At 42.2% G+C, this 22,174-nt stretch overlaps 1 protein-coding gene across 1 annotated transcript in view; it reads left to right on the top strand.

The window, feature by feature from the left end:
• The first annotated feature begins 809 nt into the window (after window positions 1-809).
• Window positions 810-22,174, top strand: part of SUSD5 (sushi domain containing 5) — a 44,332-nt gene continuing 22,967 nt past the window's right edge. Inside the window, exons 1-3 of the mRNA XM_061129138.1 lie at window positions 810-900; window positions 10,765-10,942; window positions 18,205-18,323. Of these exons, the coding sequence (XP_060985121.1) occupies window positions 810-900; window positions 10,765-10,942; window positions 18,205-18,323 (388 nt within the window). The remainder of the gene's footprint in view (window positions 901-10,764; window positions 10,943-18,204; window positions 18,324-22,174) is intronic.

The raw sequence follows: 22,174 nt of genomic DNA, 5'->3' as shown, positions 1-22,174 counted from the left end.
GCTCCTCCTACAGGTGCCTGGTGTCCCCTCCCCACCTCTCTCAGCAATCACCAGGCGTCAGAAGGTCCCCTCCAGCCCAGACGTGTGAATTCTCACCCCTCAGCTTACCAGCTAGCTGTTAGAAGATGAACAGTTAAGTCAATTCATTTACACTTACACGTGAATGACTGTCAGGCCTTTTAGGGAAAGAGTCTCGCTAGCCCGTGTGTGTCACTCCCCAGAATGAGGTTGGCTAGTTAGTTTTCTTAAAAAAAAAAAAAAAAAAAAATTCTTCCATTCCAGGAGGACTCCAGCTGCAAAGTCAAGAAGCAGAGGGCAGGGTTAGGCATCCGATTTTTCCCGGTCCTCCTGGAGGGGCTAGGCCTCTCAAGACTGCGTCCCCCTGTCTCAGAGGGTGCCCAGGCAGGCGGGGATTCCCTGAAGCCGGTGCTCCGGTCTCCCGCCTCCTCAAGCCCTTCCCCTTCGTCCGGGAGGCGCCCTGGGAGCCTGCCGTCCGTCCGGCGCAGCCTCCTTTGGCACCGAGACCCCAGGTGCCCAGCGCGAAGGCGGAGCCGGGCTGCTGCCGCCTCCCCGGCGCCGCGGACGGGACCCCCGGGAGTTTGGGCCCCCGCGCTGCGGCTCCGGCGTCCCCAGCCTCCCAGGCCCGCCGCGCTCCCGCCTCTCTGCGCGCGGGGGGCTAACCCTGCGACGCGCGAACGGAGCGCAGCGCGCGGAGCCGAGGGGCGCGCGCTGGGCAGCGGCGCGGGCAGCGGGATCTCAGCGCGGTCAGAGCCCGCGCTCCAGCTGCGGGCCCACGGACGCACCGCACCATGGCTGCCGAGGGACCCGGCCCCGGCGCCCGGCTCTGGGCGGCGGCGCTGCTCCTCCTTGGCCTGCCGCGCCTCTCCATGCCGGCGAATGGTGAGTGTCCGTGGAGTGTCCACGAGGCGGCGGGCCCCGGGTGGCTCACAGGGTCTCGGTGGGGAAAGCTAAGCTCGCCTGGGCTGCCCCCGGGGACGAGCCCAGAGCAAGGCCAGCTGGGGCGAGAAGGAGGCGAGAGGCCGTCCTGAAACCCTGCGTCCCCTCTCCCGGCTCCTCGAGGCGCCGCGAGCCGAAACGCGCCCTGGAGTCCCTCAACCACCCCTTCCTGCGGGGCGCGCACCAGAGAAAGCCTGTGCTTTGATCTCACAGCCCTGCCGCTAGCTTTCCAAGATCTCCTTGAAAAGTCTGCAAAATGAAATCACGTCTAGGGTGCCTGGAATCTCCGCTGCAGAGATACGATTTCCCACGTCTATTAAATGTGCTCCTAAAGGCAACGCCGGTGATTACAAGACTCCCTTGGAGTTTTGGCTTGGTCCAGGAAGAGCTGAAAGACAAGAGGAAATCAGCTAGGTGAAACAGGAGAATTTACTGGGGAGAGATGATGGCACGTGCAAAGGCCCTGTGAGTGGCAGGGGAAATGGGATAAATGATAGAGTGGCTAGAGTGCAAAGTTCAAGGTGAGGCTGTCCTTCCACAAGAAACTGGAGAAATAGGTAAGAACCAGATTATTGCAGATTTTTGAGAATTGACCTATCTTTTTGTTCACTTGTTGAACCTGAATTCAGCTTTCAATACTTCTCTTGAATTCGCAGAATCACAACCTTAGATCAGTTCAGTTTCAAAAAGCTAATTTAGCTGTCTTTTGATTTTGGAACAAAATCCCCGTTGACTTGTGCAGAAGGATATGATGAAAAAGAAGCCATCAGTTCTCACATCCATGAGGGATTCTAGTAAATCAAGCTTGGGACAAGTTAGGTTGATGAAGGAAAAAAACCCTAGGCTGATTCAGGATGCTTTGTATATCTTAAAATGTCATCACTATTTAGCAAACAATATTGGGTGAAAAGACAAGATTTGACAAAAAAGCAGCACAGTGGTTAGGGAAAGGAGAAAGCCAGAGGAAAACCTCCAGGTATTAAAGAAGTTTTGTCCTAAGTGCCAGATTGTAGGACTCTTTGCTCATAATTAAGGCGAGTGTCTGATTTCTCCATATCCTCAGAGAGAGTGTGAGAGAAAAAAACAAAAAACACTGTTAACTTTGAAGGCTTCTAGTGAACACTGTGAATTTTTAATTAAGATAAAATTCATGTACAATTTACCATTTTAAAACACACAATTCAAATGTTTTTTAATATAGTCATTATGTTTTACAACCATTACCACTCTCTAATTTCTGAGTATTTTCATCACCCCAAAAGAAATCCCATCCCTATTAGCAGCCAATCCACTCTTAGTTCTTTGCTCTAGTAGTTTTTGGCCTGACATTGAGTCATGAAAAATTAAGCTGATTTTAAAGAATGCAACTAGAATAAATTGCAGCTAGTACTAACTTTTGAACAATGTATACTATTGTACCCATTTTACTTCCTTTTAAATATCCTGCAATCCATGAGACTTTAGTTTCACCCCATTATAACTGCTTAGTGGAATGCCAGATGGATATGGAGCAACATGGCTTGATTTGGATCATAGAACATTTAAGACAGAAATATCATCAGACAAGGAGAAAGCAACAAGCACTGCTGTTGTTCAGTTGCTACGTTGTGGCCAACTCGTTGCCACCCCATGGACTGAAGCACCCCAGGCCCCTCTGTCCTTCCCTATCCCGCTTTTCTTGGTAACACTTGCAGAAATGCCTGAGTTTCTCCCCTTTCTCCTTTCCTCCCTTCTTCCCGGATGGCGAACTACAGGTACCTTTGCTTTCAAGAAACTCCATTTGCTGAGCTCCAACTTTTATAATAGAGCCATTGAAGAATTAGAATCTATTTATGAAAGGAATCTTTTCTTTACTAAATATATGCTTAACTACCACCACTTTTCACACTTAGGGGATTTGTGTTCTACAGTGATGGAAGGAGGAAGATGAAATGTGCAGCTAAACTGATGTGTTAGGACATTTGAAGAGAGAATTTGAAATTATTAAAAATTCCATAGACCTATTAAAAAATAAGTCAAACTCAAATGACAAACATTTAGTTTGCCATTGGACTAATTAGATATGTATCTTATACATAAAAGAGACCTGCTACTGTAATTTTAAAATACTTTTGAAACTGAAAAAATCTTCTCATTAACTGGATGCAAATTAACTGTGTTTGGGTAATGATTGCAGGAAAAGATCATTCATTTAACAGATAATTTGAGTATCTACCATATAGGTTACTGCCCTTGCTATTGAGGATAGAATGGCAAGGAGAAAAAGGTCCTTGTTACCAGGGAGCTTAAAATCCAATAGGGGAGGGACTTCCCTGGTGGCCAAGACTCCATGCTCCCATTGCAGGGTCCCAAGTTCAATCCCTCGTCAGGGAACTAGATCCCACGTGGTGCAACTAAAGATCCCTCGTGCTGCAGCTGAAAGATTCCACATGCTGCAACTAAGCCGTGGCCCAGCAAAAGAAAAAAAAAAAAAAAAAATCCAGTGGGGGAAGAGATGCATTAAGCAAATAATTATGTGAACAAAATGTGAAATTTCAGTTCTGATAAGATTAAAGGACGGAAGTACTATGACAGCATGTATTAGGAGATTTTTCATTTGGTGTAGGAGGATCTGAAAGATGAGCAAGAACTGACCAGGCAAAGGCGGGAAGGAAAGGGATCTGAATAGAAAATGATGTATAAAGAAACTGTGAGTCACTGAGAAAATGGGACATGTGATAAGAAACAGTTCTGGAGTCCAGAGTCCAAGGTGGAAGTAGTTTAAGATGATGCTAGGAGAACTGACATGTGGCCAAGTTTTGTTTTAATCCCAAAATGGAAAGGAAACCATTGAATGGCTTCTAGTAGTAGAGTGACTGATCAGGTTTGCATTTTGAGAAACTCATCCTGAGAGTAGGAAGAATGGATAGGACCAGGGCAAGACGGATGTGGAGAGACCATACAGGATGGTATTTCACTTGTCCAGGTGAGAGAGGCTGGAGGTGAAGAGAAGGCTGGGGTGAACAGAAAGGGTCTGGACTGAAGAGAAAAATGTGAGTCATCCATGTCAAGATGGTTTGTGAAAGGATGTGTATAAATGGAATCCTAGGGAAAGATTTTATAGCAAGATGACCTACTTTAGTTTCTCCACAGATTCATTGAAGTATAAATACTGAACTAGTTCTAGTAGTTTTTTAGTGGATTCTTTAGGATTTTCTACATTCCAAGATTATATCATTTGCAGATATATTTTTCTTTTTTCCAATCTGGATGCTTTTTATTTCATTTTCTTGCCTAATTGCCTTGGAGAGAACTGCCAGTACAATGTTGAATAGACATGGCAAGAGTGGATAATCCTTGTTGACAAGGATCATAGTAGAAGGTATTCAGCATTTCGCCATCAAGTGTAATGTTAGCTATGGGATTTTTGTAGATGCTTTTATCAGATTGAAGAAATTCCTCTTCATTCCTAGTTTGTTGAATCCTTTTTATCATGAAAAGGTATTGAATTTTGTCAAGTGCCTTTCTGCATCTATTGAGATGATCGTGTAGTTTTTGTCTTTTATTCTGTTGATAAATTGTATTATATTAATTGATTTGGGGGTATAAGTCAACCTTGTATTCCTGGGATAGATCCCACTTAGTCACAGTGTATAATTCTTTTTTTTTTTTTTTTTAATTCTGCTGGACTTGCTTTGCTGGTATTTTTGTTGAGGATTTTTGTGTCTATGAGAGATAATGGCCTATAATTTTCTTTTCTTGTGTCTTCTGTCTAGTTTTGGCATTAGGGCAATGGTGGCCTCAAGGACAAAGTTGGGAGGTGTTGCTCTCTGCTGTTCTATTTTTTAGTTTTTATATTCTAACCACTTTTTAAACTGAAGTATAGTTAATTTACAATGTTGTGTTAGTTTCAGGTATAGAGCAAAGTGATTCACTTTTTAATAGTCTTTTCCATTATAGGTTATTACAATATGTTGAATATAGCTCTCTGTGTTACATAGTAGGTCCTTGTTGATAATCTGTTTTATATATAGTAGTGCATATACATTAATCCCAAACTCCTGATTCGTCTCCCCCCTCATCCTCTTTGGTAACCATATAAGTTCGTTTTCTGTGTCTGTGAGTCTATTTTTGTTCTGTAAATAAGTTCATTTATATCACGTTTTAGATTCCACATGTAAGTGACATCATAAGACATTTGTCTTTCCCTGACTCACTTCACTCCGTATGACCATCTCTAGGTTCATCCATGTTGCTGCAAATGGCATTATTTCATTCTTTTTTACAGCTGAGTAATATTAATATTTTCCATCTTTTTGGTCATTTTACTACATTTTGGATGATGTCTTCTGATTTCTTTTTCAAGGATAAGTTCTTTGTTCAAATGTGTCTGATATGCAGTCAAAAACATTTATTACATTTTAATTTTATCATTTAAAAAAAAATTCTAGATTTCCTATTTTGTTCTTTTCCAAGTCAGCTTAGTAACTTTTTATAGCTTCCTGTTCTTTGCAGATATTTTCAAATTTGTTATTTCTCTAAATATAGTAATCATCATTGACGATTGTTAGTACCAGCATTGGACTTATTTTTAGGTCAGCGTCTGTTACATGTTGTATCTGTTGCTTCTTACTCATAGTGCCTCGTTTCCTTGTACTCTTCGCTGTGTTTTGCTTTGGTGGTCATTGCCTTTGAAAAAAGTGTTTGCGTGGGATTTCCTGAAGCATAAGATAAAGGTGTTTCCCCCCGCCCCCCTCCATTTGTTCCTATGAGGTGTCTGGGTAAATGTTAGTCTCAGGCCACTTTAGGCTACATCCATGGCTTGACGTATTTTAGACATCCATTTTTTGTTAGGACTACAGATCTCAGCGAAGATTAGCATTTGGGTTCCTAGCACCAAGATGACTCATCCGACAGTCTTCAGAATGAGGGGAGGGGATATAGTTTACCCTTGTCCACTCTTTTATCTTGAGAGTTCAACATTTCAGACTCTCAGATTCACGTGTGCATGTAGCAGGGAAGTGCTGGAGGAGGGAAGAGATGTCTAGCAGATTTCTTACATCATGTGAACCCTTGGCTTTCACTTTTATCTCCGGGGTTTGACCATCAAAAAACCTGTGTCTAATTTCATAGCTGTTTTTTCCCCAGATACACAAATGCTATTAATACAAAAGTGTCTTGAGGGTGCATGCTTGCTTCTTCAGGTAGGACTACCAAGTATTAATACAGTTATTCAGGTCATTTTCTGCTCACTGGCACCATGTCTGAAGGAACTGCAGTCACCTTCAGGTATGTTTATTGCGAAAAGTTTTTGCATTTTTTTTATTATAGCTTTTGGCTCCAAAGCTGGGAAGATTACTGTGTTTGTGGTAACAATTTTGCAGTAGATGACAGTTAAGGTTCTTATTTGATTAAAATCAATATTTTATGTTAATTTTGCTGACAGAAGTGAAATGTGACATTTTAGGTGGGCTTTTTCTCCCCTGCTTTTACCTTCAAACAGGGTCCCTACTTGGTCCCTTCAAGAAGTTGCTGGGGACCCCAGCACTCCCTCCTGCAACATGGTTTTCTTGCCTAAAGCTGTCTCTTGCTTTTAGACTCTTTTGCTCTCCCTGAGTTCATGTCCTATTCCACCCATCTCTCCTATGTTTCTTGAGGTTTCTTGCCCATAGATTGATGTAGTGCCGGCAGCCAGGGTGCAAGAGACGAGGCCACTGCTGTCTTGTCTGGTGGGGAGAAATGCAGCTACACAAGCGTGCTCATCGTGGGAAGTAATGATGTCCTGAGAGAGGAGGGAAGCCACCTGCTGGGTGTGAAGCCACACTCCAGGGCAGGGCAGCAGAAGGAGGCAGAGCTGAGGCTGAATCAGGGCCTCGGACACCAAGTGACCCCACCCAGGGGAACCTAGGACGCTGAGCCTCAGCATACGGGGTTTGTAAAATGCCTTTTTATCTATTCTTTTTCAGTGTTTTAATTTTTATACAATTTTGAAGGTTACTTTCCATTTACAGGTTAGTGGTCACACCATCACGGTTATCTGGGTCGTGAAGATCTTTTTTGTACAGTTCTTCTGTGTATTCTTGCCACCTCTTCTTAATATCTTCTGCTTCTGTTAGGTCCATACAATTTCTGTCCTTTATTGTGCCCATCTTTGCATGAAATGTTCCCTTGGTATCTCTGATTTTCTTGAGAGATCTCTAGTCTTTCCCATTCTATTGTTTTCCTCTGTTTCTCTGCACTGATCACTGAGGAAGGCTTTGTTACCTCCCCTTGCTATTCTTTGGAACTCTGCAATCAGATGGGTGTATCTTTCCTTTTCTTCTTTGCCTTTAGCTTCTCTTCTTTTCTCAGCTATGTGTAAGGCCTCCTCAGACAACCATTTTGCCTTTTTGCACTTCTTTTTCTTTTTTGGGGGGATGGTCTTGATCACTGCCTCTTGTACAATGTCACAAACCTCCGTCCATAGTTCTTCAAGCACTCTATCAGATCTAATCCCTTGAATCTGTCACTTCAACTGTATAATTGTAAGGGATTTAATTAAGGTCATACCTGAATGGTCTAGTGGTTTTCCCTACTTTCTTCAATTTAAGTCTGAATTTTGCAATAAGGAGTTCATGATCTGAGCCACAGTCAGCTCCTGGTCTTGTTTTTGCTGACTGTATAAAGCTTCTCCATCTTCGGCTGCAAAGAATATAATCAATCTGATTTCTGTATTGACCATCTGGTGATGTCCATGTGTAGAGTCTTCTCTTGTGTTGTTCTAAGAGGGCATTTGCTATGACCAGTACGTTCTCTTCACAAAACTCTGTTAGCCTTTGCCCTGCTTCATTTTGTACTCCACGGCCAAACTTGCCTGTTACTCCAGGTATCTCTAAACTTCCTACTTTTGCATTCCAGTCCACTATTAATGAAAAGGACATCTTTTTTAGGTGTTAGTTCTAGAAGGTCTTGTAGGTCTTCATAGAACTATTCAGCTTTTTCAGCATTACTGGTTGAGGCATAGACTTGGGTTACTGTGATATTGAATGGTTTGCCTTGGAAACGAACAGAGATCATTCTGTTGTTTTTGAGATTGCACCCAAGTACTTAATTTCAGACTCTTTTGTTGACTATGAGGGCTACTCCATTTCTTCTAAGGGATTCTTACCTGTAGTAGTAGATATAATGGTCATCTGAATAAAATTTGCCCATTCCAGTCCATTTTAGTTCACTGATTCCTAAAATGTCAATGTTCACTCTTGCCATCTCCTGCTTGACCACTTCCAATTTACCTTGACTCATGGACTTAACTTTCCAGGTTCCTTTGTAGTATTATTCTTTACAGCATCTGACTTTACTTCCATCACCAGTCACATCCACAACTGGGCGTTGTTTTCGCTTTGGCTCTGTCTCTTCATTCTTTCTGGAGTTAGGTCTACACTCTTCTCCAGTAGCATATTGGGCACCTACCGACCTGGGGAGTTCATATTTCAGTGTTATATCTTTGCCTGTTCATACTGTTCATGAGGTTCTCAAGGCAAGAATACTGAAGTGGTTTGCATTCCCTTCTCCAGTGGATCACATTTTGTCAGAAACGTTTTGTCCAGACATCCTGGAAAGTGAAGTCAAGTGGGCCTTAGGAAGCACTACTACAAACATAGCTATTGAAGGTGATGGAATTTCAGCTGAGCTATTTCAAATCCTAAAATATGATTCTGTTAAAGTGCTGCACTCAATATACCTGCAAAGTTAACTCTGCAGTAGCCACAGGACTGGAAAAGGTCAGTTTTCATTCCAATCCCAAAGAACGGCAATGCCAAAGAATGTTCAAACTACCGCACAATTGCACTCATCTCACACGCTAGTAAAGTAATCCTCAAAATCCTTCAAGCAAGGCCTCAACAGTATGTGAACCGAGAACTTCCAGATCTTCAAGCTGGATTTAGAAAAGGCAGAGGAAGCAGAGATCAAATTGCCAACATCCATTGGATCATAGAAAAAACAAGAGAGTTCAAGAAAAAAAATCTACTTCTGCTTTATTGACTACACCAAAGCCTTTGACTGTGTGGATCACAACAAACTGGAAAATTCTTCAAGAGACGAATACCAGACCACCTGACCTGCCTCCTGAGAAATCTGTATGCAGGTCAAAAAGCAACAGTTAATACTGTAAAGTAATTAGCCTCCAACTAATAAAAATAAATGAAAAAATAAAAATAAAAAAAAGATGCAACAGTTAGAACCAGACATGGAACAACAGACTGGTTCCAAATTGGGAAAGAAGTACATCAAGGCTGTATATTGTCACCCTGCTTATTTAACTTATATGCAGAGTACATCATGTGCAATGCTGGGCTGGATGAAGCACAAGCTGGAATCAAGATTGCTGGGAGAAATATCAATAACCTCAGATACGCAGAAGACACCACCCTTATGGCAGAAAGTGAAGAGGAACTAAAGAGCCTCTTGACGAAAGTGAAAGAGGAGAGTGAAAAAGCTGGCTTAAAACTCAACATTCAAAAAATTAAGATCATGGCATATGGTCCCATCACTTCATGGCAAATAGATGGGGAAACAGTGGAAACAGTGAGAGATTTTATTTTCTTGGGCTCCAAAATCACTGCAGATGGTGACTGCAGCCATGAAATTAAAAGACACTTGCTCCTTGGAAGAAACACTATGACCAACCTAGACAGCATATTAAAAAGTAGGGATGTTACTATGCTGACAAAGGTCCGTCTAGTCAAAGCTGTAGTTTTCCCAGTAGTCATGTATGGATGTGAGAGTTGGACTATAAAGAAAACTGAGCACCCAAGAATTGATGCTCTTGAGCTGTGGTGTTGGAGAAGACTCTTGAGAGTCCTTTGGACTGCAAGGAGATCCAACCAGTCCATCCTAAAGGAAATCAGTCCCGAATATTCATTGGAAGGACTGATGCTGAAGCTGAAACTCCAATACTTTGACCACCTGATGTGAATAACTGACTCATCAGAAAAGACCCTGATGTTGGGAAAAATTCAAGGTGGATGAAGGGGATGACAGAGGATGAGATGGTTGAATGGCATCCCTGACTGGATGGACGTGAGTTTGAGCAAGCTCCGGGAGTTGGTGATGGACAAGGAAGCCTGGAGTGCTGCAGTCCCTGGTCTTCCATTTACAAATATTACAAAATACTGGCTATATTCCCTGTGTTGTGCAACACATCCTTGAGCCTGTCTTACAGGCAGCAGTTTGTACCTCCCCCACCCCCGGATTTCCCCTCCCCCTTTCATTCCCCTACTACTTTGTTCTCTGTATCTGTGAGTCTGCTTCTTTGTTGTTATATTCACTATTGTTGTATTTCTTAGATTCCACATTTAAGTGATATTGTACAGTATTTGTCTTTTTCTGACATATTTCCCTTCTCATAATGCTCTTGAAGTCCGTCCATGTTGCTGCAAATGGCAAACTTTCATTCTTTTTTATGGATGAATAGTTTTCCGTTGTGTATCTCTCTCTATCCATTCATCTACTGATATACAGTTAGGATGTTTCCTTGTCTTGGCAAGGAAATTGCCAAGCATTGTAAATAATGCCGCTAAGCATCTTTTTAAATGGAAGATTTGAAGGACTTATCCAGATAAACATGCCAGAACAGATAGTTGATTTTTTTTTTTTTAAGAGTAAAAAATTATAACTGTCATCATTTGGTCCCAGGGATGAGTGCACTGTGGTAGTTGCTGCGCTTCAGTCTTTGAGCAAGTGGGAGAGACCACAGTCCTGACAGGTGTTTGCCCCGGGGGGCGTCTGCTGAGGTTAAATTCCCTGGGATCCTGGAATCAGCCTGTGTCCCTGCTTGTCCTCACACAGGGAAGCTCTTCGTCCTGGAGTCTCAGAACGGCTCTCGGGGCCTGGCACTGGAGGCCGCGCGGCTTTCCTGCAGGAACAGGGGTGCTCACCTGGTGTCTGCAGATGAGCTGCGGAAGGTGGTCCAGGACTGCGCCTTAGCGGTGTGCACCACGGGCTGGCTGGCGGACGGCACCCTGGGGTAAGTCAGGCCAGCCGGGGGCACTCTCCTTCCAACCTACCCCACTGCCCCATCAGGGCTGATTTGGTGGCTCAGTCATCGTTCTATTGAGGCACCAGGATAGACAGAGTGCAGTGGGCTGTGGCTTGCAGTATATTTTTTGGTTTGAGTTCTCATATAAAAACATATTTCTGGAGTTCTGTTGCAGTCTTTTCCCCCTTGCTTTGTTATTTTGAATTGCCTTTTAGGTTACAAAAATAATACATGCTCATAAAGATTTCAGATAATTCATATATACAAAGCACAAAGTGAGTTTCTCTCTTCTTCTCTACCTCAGAGTTAATGACCCTTAACTGTTTGACGTATGCTCTTTATCTCCTTTTCTCTGTGGAGGTTCATCTGCATCCATGAGAAAAGAGGAGCATGGCATGGAGGTTTTAGAATATAATTACAAATTCTTTCACATTACTCCCATTGAGAAATGCGGTCAATGTCCTTTCCCTTTGTATTTTGTTTGTTTTTATATTACTCCTTATTTTTTTGGCCTCACCGTGTGACCTGTGGGATCTTCATTCCCCACCCAGGGATCAAACCCTTGCCTCTGGCAGGAGAAGCACAGGGTCTTAACCACTGGATTACCAGGGAAGTCCCAGTGTCCTCTACCCTTGAATGAGGGACAGCGTAGAATTGCCTCGACCAGTAGAACACAGCGGGAGTGATACTCTGAGGCTAGGTCGGAAAAAGTCACTCTCCGGTTTCTGGGGACACTTACTTTTGAGATGCTACCACTGAGAAGTCCTAGGAAGCCTGGGCCACATGGAAATGCCCTGTGTGTGCACTTTCACCAATAGCCCCAACTGATTTCCCAACCCCTAGCAAGCATTAACTGCCTCCGGGTGATTCCAACCCCCAGCTATTGAGTGAGCCAGCCCCCCTTAGATGAGTCTCCCCAGATCAGCCTTAGACATTATATAGCAGAGACAAGCCTTTCCCATCGTGCCCTATCTGAATTCCTGACCCTTGGAATCCTTGTGGAGAAATAATTCTGTGGCTGGCTAGGAGAAAACATCCCATTAGTGCTGCTAACTGCTCTGTTTATTAGTCATAGACAGAGAGGGCAGGAGCCATTCCACTTTTTCCTTCATGCCACAGGAATGTGAGAGAACAAATGGGCTCCAAGAACTACTTGACCCTGAAGATGTCTGGCTGGGAAATAGCCACAGAAAACATACACAACCATGCTGATTCACATCCCCAAAGGTGAAGCAGCAATTGAACAAAGAGAACAAATGAAACTACCTCCAAAACTTTTCAGTGACTCTGGAATTGTGACTCTCTCTGCCTAATATTAGACTTTCAAGGTCCTAAATCAATAAAATATGACCAGTGATAATACGTGTTTCCCTAGTGTAGTTAAGTATGGATACTTTTAATAACTCTGTTACTATCAATGAATCAGATAATCAAGGTATTCAGAGATTCTAAAGAGCCAGCTTGGAGCCAGGCTTAGGTCTCCTAGGCATTACAAATTGAAACTAAGTCATTGGAAAGATTTATCTTCTCGGGGTTTGCTGTAACGTATTAAAACATATTATGTAGTGGATCTCTACCTTGCTTAGATATTTCTTTATACAGTAAACATGCTTATTTGATATATTTACTAAATGACATATTAAAATAGTTTTCCATGTTAATATTTCTGGAACCAAGAAGTATCTGACCATTAGTAGTACATTTCACTGTGGGTCCATCTCCCCTCCCCACCAAAAACTGACTATTAAATGCACAGTGCAAGGACTTCCCTGGTGGTCCCGTGGCTAGGATTCCATGCACCTAATGTGGGATCTCAGGTTCGATCCCTGGTCAAAGAACTAGACCCCAGATGCCGCAACTAATAAAATATAAAATCCTGCATACCACAATGAAGATCAAAGATCTCACATGTCACAATTAAGACTCGGTGCAGCCAAATAAAATAAATAATTAAATAATTTTAAAAAATTTCTTTAGAGGAAAATAATATTATCCTAGATTATTTCTACAAACTATGTTAGCAAATAAAAGACTTGTCACATAGTATAAAATAATCAGTCACATGGGGAGGCACCAGTCACATGGGGTCAGTTTTCATTCCAATCCCAAAGAAAGGCAATGCCAAAGAATGCTCAAACTACTGCACAGTTACACTCATGTCACACACTAGCAAAGTACGCTCAAAATTCTCCAAGCCAGGCTTCAACAGTACATGAACTGTGAACTTTCAGATGTTCAAGCTGGATTTAGAAAAGGCAGAGGAACCAGAGAACAAACTGCCAACATCCGCTGGGTCACAGAAAAAGCAAGAGAGTTCGAGAAAAACATCTACTTCTGCATTATTGACTATGCCAAAGCCTTTGGCTGTGTGGATCACAACAAACTGTAGAAAATTCTTTAAGAGATAGGAAGATAGGAATACCAGACCACCTTACTTACCTCCTGAGAAATCTGTGTGCAGGTCAGGAAGCAACAGTTAGAACTGGACATGGAACAACAGACTGGTTCCAAATAGGAAAAGGAGTACATCAAGGCTGGATATTGTCACCCTGCTTATTTAAGTTATATGCAGCCTACATCATGAGAAACGCTGGGCTGGAAGAAGCACAAGCAGGAATCAAGACTTCCAGGAGAAATATCAATAACCTCAGATATGCAGATAACACCACCCTTATGGCAGAAAGTGAAGAACTAAAGAGCCTCTTGATGAAACTAAAAGAGGAGAGTGAAAAAGTTGGCTTAAAACTCAACATTCATAAAACTAAAATCATGGCATCTGGTCCCATCACTTCATGGCAAATAGATGAGCATACAGTGGAAACAGTGACAAACTTTATTTTGGGAGGCTCCAAAATCACTGAAGATGGTGACTGCAGCCATGAAATTAAAAGACACTTGCTCCTTGGAAGAAACACTATGACCAACCTAGACAGCATATTAAAAAGCGGAGACATTACTTTGCCAACAAAGGTCCATCTAGTCAGAGCTATGGTTTTTCCAGTAGTCATGTATGGATGTGAGAGTTGGACCATAAGGAAAGCTGAGTGCTGAAGATTTGATGGTTCTGAACTGTGGTGTTGGAGAAGACTCTTCACAGTCCCTTGGACTGCAAGGAGATCCAACCAGTCCATCCTAACGGAAATCAGCCCCTAATATTCATTGGAAGGACTGATGCTGAAGCTGAAACTCCAATACTTTGGCCACCTGAAGAAGAACTGACTCATTTGAAAAGACCCTGATGCTGGGAAAGATTGAAGGCGGGAGGAGAAGGGGACAACAAAAGATGAGGTGTTTGGATAGCATCACCGACTCAATGGACTTGAGTTTGAGTAAACTTCAGGAGTTGGTGATGGACAAGGAAGCCTGGCATGCTGCAGTCCATGGGGTCACAAACAGTTGGACACGACTGAGTGACTGAACTGAACTGGGGAGACAAGGCAACAATAATAAAAATAACCAATAGAAATTCTAGATGTTAACACTGGTAGATGCAGACTTTAAAATAACTCTTTAAAATGTTCAAACTACAAAGGACAAAAAGGAGAATCTTGCAGAAGGCTGAAAACTATGAAAATAACCAAATAAAAACTCCAGAAATGAAAAATACAATAGCTGTAATTAAGAAATTAATAGCTAAATCTAACAGCTGATTTTAAGAGTCAAAGAGAAAATTAATGAACTGGAAGATATTTTAGAAGAAAATGTCCAGAATAAAGAACAGAAGAAAAGGGATGAAAGTACAGAAGAAAGAGTACAAAGCGAAGAAGATGCATGTCATTGGAATTCTAAAAGAAGAAGAGAAATAAGATGAAGCAAAAGTAATATGAGATTTAGCCACAACTGTGGAAAAATACTCACACACAGATTTAAGAAGCCCTGGGAAGCCCAATCAGGATAAATAAAGAGTTTCACAACTTGGAACAAAATAGTAAAACTGGTAAGAATCAAATATGAAGAAAAACTGTTAAAAGCAATAAGGAAAAGAAAGAGTACCTTCAAAGGAGCAACAATAAAGTGACAGTGAGGGGAATACGTGTAAATCTATGGCTGATTCATATCAATGTATGACAAAACCCACTGAAATGTTGTGAAGTAATTAGCCTCCAACTAATAAAAAAATTAAAAAAAAAAAAATAAAGTGACAGTGAAAGCCCAAAGACCACTGAATGATGCCTTCAAAGTGCTGAAAGAAAATATTACCAAACTGGAATTCTATACCCAGTGAAAATATCTTCAGAGAATAAACGTAAAATAAAGAATTTTCAGACAGACAAAAGGTGAGAGAATTCATTACATATGATCTGCACTAAATGAAACCCTGAAGCATGTTCTTCTGGCAGGAGGGAAACAATTGCAGGTGGACAACTGGAGACGCAAGAAACAATTGAGTGGTAAAAGTAAATATAGGGGTGAACTGAAATTACATACAGATGGTCCCTGACTTATGGTGGTTCAGCTTACAACTTTTTAACTTTATGATGGCATGAAAGCATTATGCTTTCAATAGATATGGTTCTTCAAGTTGTGAATTTTGATCTCTTTCTAGGCTAGGGAGATACTATCTGATACTTTTTTGTGATGCGGGACAGTGGCAGTAAGCTGCAGCTCCCAGTCAGCCATGCGATCATGAGAATAAAAACTGATACACTTATAGCCATTCTGTGGTGAGACGACTATTCAGCTTTTTCACTTTCAGTATGGCATTCAATAAATTGCATGAGACATTCAATGCTTTATTGTAAAATAAACTGTTAGATGATCTTACCCAACTGTAGGCTAATGTAAGTGTCTAGAGCATGTTTAAGGTAGCCTAGGCTAAGCTCTGATGTTCAGTAGGCTATGTGTATTACATGCATTTTTTACTTACCATATTTTCAACTTTTTAAAAGTTTTGGGGGATATAACCCCATTGTAAGTTGAGGAAGATCTATAATTATATAAAGCAGTAACAGTAATACTAAACACTAAAAAATAGCATATAAGTCAGGAAGTGTTTGAAATATGTTAATACATAGTATTTTAAGTTGTGTTGTTGGGAAAGAGGGTAAAAGAAATATTAAATTTTAATAAATCAAAGAAGCATGTTATAACCTCTGGAGCAACCACTAAAAGAATTGTAAAAGGACATGTAGCTTCCAAAACAATACAGAAGAAGAAGAGATTGCTAAAAAGGAATTCAAACAATCAAAATCTGGAAAAGAAAAGAGAGGAAGAAAGAATGGGCAGGACTAATAGAAATATGGCAGATTTAAATTCAAAGAGATATGTGATTAAATTAAGCAAATGTGATGCTCTGATTAGAAAACAAGGACCATCACCTCCTAACCTGTTGGTGGGAATGTAAATTAGTACAGCCAGTCTGAAGAAGAGTGTGGAGGTTCCTTAAAAAAAGTAAAAACAGAGCTTCCATATGATCTAGCAATCCCACTCCTGGGCATATATCCAGAGAAAACCATAATTTGAAAGTCACATACACCCCAATGTTCAGTGCAACACTGTTCACAATAGTCAGGGCATGAATGCAATCTAAATGTCTGTCAACAGAGGAATGGGTAAAGAATTGGTACATAAAGGCAATGGAATACCACTCAGTCTTAAAAAAGAAACAGTACCTTTGGCAGCAATATGGGTGGACCTAGAAATGATCATACTAAGTAAAATAAGTCCAACAGAGGAAGACAATCATGTGATATCACTCATATGTGGAGTCTAATTTTAAAAAAGATACAGGACTTCCCTAGTGGTCCTGTGGTTAAGAATCTGCCTGCCAATGCAGGAGACATGGGTTCAATTCCTGGTCCAGGAAGATTCCATATGCTGCAGGGCAACTAAGCCTGTGTGCCACGACTACTGAGCCCACATGCCGCAACCACTGAAGTCCATGCTCTCAAGAGCCTGTGCTCCACAACAAGAGAGGCCACTGCAATAAGAAGCCTGTGCATTGCAAATAGAGAGTAGCCCCCACTCTCCACAACTAGAGAAAGCCTGTATGCAGTAACAAAGACCCAGTGCAGCCAAGAATAAATAAAAAAATTTTTAAAGTCCCTTTCTACCTCCATCACCCATTCATCCACCTCTGTGCCCACATAGCCACTGATCAGCTTTCTGACACCTGAGGTTAATTTGTATTTCATATAAATAGAGTCATACAGCATATGCTCTTTTTCTGACTCCTTTCACTCAAAAATTATTTTGATATTCATCTATATTTTATGTTACTAATGGTTCATTGTTTTTTACGGCTAAATAATACTTGATTGCATCAAGTATGCTGCAGTTTGTTTATCCATTCACTTCCTGATAGGCATGTGTTGTTTCCATTTTGGCTCTGTAACAAATAAACCTGTTGTGAACATTTATGTACAAGTTTTTCTATGAACATGTGTTTTCATTTATGTGGGGAAGTACATAGATGGGCTGTGTCTACATCATATGGCACAAATGAAAAAAGAAAAAGAAAACAAGAACTATCAGGTGGATTTTAAAAAATTCTATTTGTTGATTTAAGTGATACCCCTAAACAAATCATGGGACAAAAATAAATTATAATGGAAATTTACATACATGTAGATTATGTAGAAATATATTAAAATATAACAGGGACTTCTCTGGCAGTGCAGTTGTTAAGACTCTGTGCTCCTAATCCAGGGGGCATGGGTTCCATCCCTCTTGGAACTAAGGTTCTACATGCCACACAGTGTGGCCAAAAAATATATATATACGTGTGTGTGTGTGTATATATATATATATATGTATATACATACACATATGTGCACACACATACAAAGCATACCCAAACTCATGGGATGCTACTAGAGCTATACCTGGAGGAAAATGCCTTAAACGCTTTAACAAAAACATTAAATGCTTATGTTAGAAAAGGAAAGAGTCTGAAGGTTCAGGAACTAATAACTATCTATCTTAAGAAATCTGAAAAGGACAGCAAAACAAACCCATCCCCCCAAAAGAAGGGAACAAATAAAGAGCAGAATTTTATGAAATAAAAACCAAGCATATACTGGAAGAGATCAGCAATGTATTTTATCTGAAACTTGAATCAATATATGTGACCTGAACTCAAGCATCACATACAACTTCCTGCTTTTAGAGGAACCTCTGGGAAGAATATTGATACTTTCAGCCAAAACTCCTGAATCGGAAAAATATCTGCTGATTCAGGGCTGATGGCAGAGGAGAATTCTTTGCCGGTTTTGGTTAGCTCTCCTAACCCACTGTCTTGTCTGTTTCAGGACAACCGTCTGCAGCAAGGGGAGGGGTGAACAGCAAAACATGCGAGCTGTCGATGTGAGGGTTGAAAGCAGCCCGGTTCCTGGGGGTACACACAACGCACTGTGTATGAAGGATGAAGGTCAGTGCCAGAGCCTCTCTAAAGGTCTTGGAGGGTGTGCTCGTGGGGGCTGGCCTTTAGGTTGCGTTCTATTAGAAGCCAGCTTTACGATGGATTCACTGAACATCATGAATCAGGAAGTCTTCTGAAGAAAAGCCAGCGGGTTGGGAGGTGGGTGTGGGTGGGGAGTAACTCCGGTGCGGCCCCGCAGGGGCTCTCTGGAGACAGTGACCACAGGTCATCATGGGGTTCCTGATCAGGAGAGAGAGAGCAGGGCTATTTATACCACTTCTTTTGTCAGTCACTGGGTAAGGGCTACTTCCGGGAGGTGTAAATTGCCGGACTCTTCTGGATTTCTGTGTGCTCAGGCAAAGCGTTCCAACAGGCAAGCCAACCTCCAACAGAGACGCACAGATGTCTACCTAGAGCCCCTGTCCGTGGACCCCTGACAGCATCTGCTACAGCTGCTGATACTGCTTGCCCTTCAATCTGCCTTCATGGTGGAAATTTTTCTACAAAGAAAAAAAAAAATTTTTCCCGAAAGGAAATTTATAGGATTTAGGAAACTGCTCTGAGAAAGGAAAATTCGACTTTCTTATGGGAAACCAGCTGAATGATGAGGAGAAAACCATAAAGGAGTCTCCAGGGCAGCGTATCATGAGGCCTGGGAAAAGTACACCTTCACTGGCAGAAATTCATGCCACTGAAAGGTAATGTCCGTGCACAGCGGGAGAAAGCAAGCTGCTTACTCATCAGTCACAGACATCACCACAGCTCCTGCCTGGCTGCACAGTGTTCTCATCTGGGAAGTTTGAAGAAATATTGAGGCCTGGGTGCCAGCCCCGGAGATTCAGATATAAATGCTGTGGATGTTGGGGCTTTTCAAAGCTTCCCCAGGGCTTCCCAGCTGGCTCTAGTGGTAAAGAACCTGCCTGGCAGTGCAGGAGATGTTAAAAGATGTGGGTTCAATCCCTGGGTCAGGAAGATTCCCTTGAGGAGGACACGGCAACTCACTCCAGTGTTCTTGCCTGGAGAATCCCATGGGTAGAGGAGCTTGACAGTTCGCATAGAGTCAGATACAACTGAAGCGACTTAGCATGCATGCACACACTCAATGGTTATAAGACATAACCTAGTTGGAGAAGTACTTCACGAATGCAGTTTCCCAAAACTCTTTGATGGTGAGCAATACCAGATGAACATATTAGAAATACAAACCCTCAGGCTGCCTCCCAGAGGCACCAAATCCCAATCTTCAGGGAAGGGGGTCAGAAGAGTTGACAAAGCAAAGAGCCACAGTGGGGATTTCCCTAGTGGTCCAGTGGCTGAGACTCAGCACTCTCAGTGCGGGGGGCCCCGGTTGGATCCCTGGTCAGGGAACTAGATCCCACATGCCACAACTAAGAGTTCACATGCCAAAACTAAAGATCCTGTGTGCCGCAACTAAGGCCTGGAGCAGCCAAATAAATAAATACGTATATGTATTTTTAAAAAAAGAGCCACAGTGAACCCTACAGCCCCGGCTGGTGCCTGTTAGATGTGTCTTGGTGGTAGATTTCTCTGCCACTATGGCATCTGTTGATCGCACTCAAGTGACTGAACGACGTGCCTGTGCCCTGGAAAGGCCTGGGGAGAACAACACCCACGGTTTGTTTTTAAACCGCATAAGTAAATGAAAATGATCCTTTGAATCTCAAACCTAGGCAGAGGTTCAGCTCTCTGAGGGAGACAGGACAGAGCTAAAAGAAAGCCAGCATGACCTTCTTTCTTCGTGATCTCAATGGATATGCAGGGCTTCTGAGTCTGAGCTCTTTCCCCTGATGAACAAGGGGTATGTGCTATCCTTTGCTACATCCATAAATGTAGTGGCTTAAAGCAACAACCCTTGTTTAGTTCACTGTTTGGGGGGTGGAGAGACAGTAGTCTGTGTTTCTCTGCTGGTCTCAGCCAGGCTCATTCACGAGTCCACCATCAGCTGCTGGGTGGGGGCCTTGCTCCTGGACGTTGGCTGGCTGTTGACTGGGGTGACGGGGGCCTCTGATCACCCAACCACGTGTTCCGCACCATCCCAAAAGGAAATCCTGGGCCTTCCACCTCACAGGCCTTCACAGGTGGCGTGTCTGTGAGTGTGTGCCTCTCTGTCCACAGCTGTAGTGCAGGAAGAAGCCAGAGGTTGGAGATATCTGTTCACATCTTATAGGGCACCAAGTTAAAACCCATGAGCGTGACTCTAAAACTGGGTTCTTGTCAAACCGATGAGATGTGTCTCCTGATATCTTGCACTCAGAGGAGTACAACTTGATTGCAGTAGTGCTTCTGCCAAAAACGCATACCTTGAATCTGATCATGGAGAGACAGTAATCAGACTCAAATTGAGAACCGTCATACAGAATGACTGGCCTACACTCTTTCCAAAATGTCAAGGATAAGAAAGATAAAGAAGGGCTAGGCAACTGTTTTGAATTAAAATAGACTAAAAAGACTTGACAACAAAATGCAGTCTGTGATCCTGGATCAGCGGAAATAGCTATAATTGATGAAGTCTGAATATGGATTATGAATTAGATAGTAGTATTGTGTCAGGGCTTAAGTTCTCTAATTTTGGTAACTATACTGCAGTTTTGCAAGAGAATATCCTTGTTCTTGGAAACGTGTACTAAGGTTTTTGGGGACAAAGGGACATCACATCTACAAATCATTCTCAAGTCATTGAGAAAGGAATTACAGATACACATATATACATATTTGTATATGTATACATACACAACCATGTAGCCATGAAATTAAAAAGATGCTTGCTCCTTGGAAAGAAAGCTATGAGAAACCTAGACAGCATCTTAAAAAGCAGAGACATCACTTTGCTGATCAAGGTCCATATAGTCAAAGCTATGGTTTTCCCAGTAGTCATGTATGGATGTGACAGTTGGGCCATAAAGAAGGCTCAACACTGAAGAATGGATGCTTTTGAATTGCGGTGCTGGAGAAGACTCTTGAGAGTCCCTTGGACAGCAGGAAGATCAAACCAGTCAACCCTAAAGGAAATCAACCCTGAATATTCATAGGAGAACTAATGCTATAGCTGAAGCTCCACAACTTTGGCCACCTGGTGCAAAGAGGTGACCCAATGGAAAAGACTCTGATGCTGGAAAGATTGAAGTCAGAAGGAGATGGGGGCAGCAGAGGGTGAGATAGATAGCGTCACCAACTCAATGTACATGAATTTGAGCAAACTCTAGGAGACAGTGGAGGACAGAGGAGCCTGATATGCTGCAATCCATGGGGTCACAAAGAGTTGGACATGACTTAGCAATTGAACAACAACAAAGCCTACACATACATGTATGTATGTATGATATATATTTCTCTATACATAGATATCTATATAGATATCTATATCTATCCAGAGAATGATCAAGCAAATGGCACAAAATGAAAACACATTAGTAAATCTGGATAAAGCATTTATGGGAGTTCCTTATTCTTAGAATTTTTCTGTAACTTTGCGATTACATGTAAATGAAAATTTCCCCTCAAAAGGTCTACGTACTTCTCCCAAAACAAACAAACAAACAAACAAAAACGATAGGGAAGCACAAAACAAAGCAAAACCAAAAAAACCAAAACTGAAGCAAATTCAGGACGCCTGGCAGCTTATGTGAGGACTGATGCCACTTTAGCAGAGTGAGCCCTGTGTGGGGACCTTTGAAACACAGCGCTTGAGCCCCACACCCCAGGGCAATTTTTCTGGAGCCTAGCCTGCCCACCCCCATCACCTCCAGACCAACAGGGAGAGGCTTAGGTGGGAAAATCTGGGATCTTGTTCCAACAGGGCCTGACCTCTGAGGAGGCTGCAGATGGGCGATGAAGGGGGC

Source organism: Dama dama, chromosome 24 (genome assembly GCF_033118175.1).
Source record: "Dama dama isolate Ldn47 chromosome 24, ASM3311817v1, whole genome shotgun sequence".
In the NCBI taxonomy this organism is placed as follows: Eukaryota; Metazoa; Chordata; class Mammalia; order Artiodactyla; family Cervidae; genus Dama; species Dama dama.
This window is presented reverse-complemented; position numbering and strand designations above follow the sequence as displayed.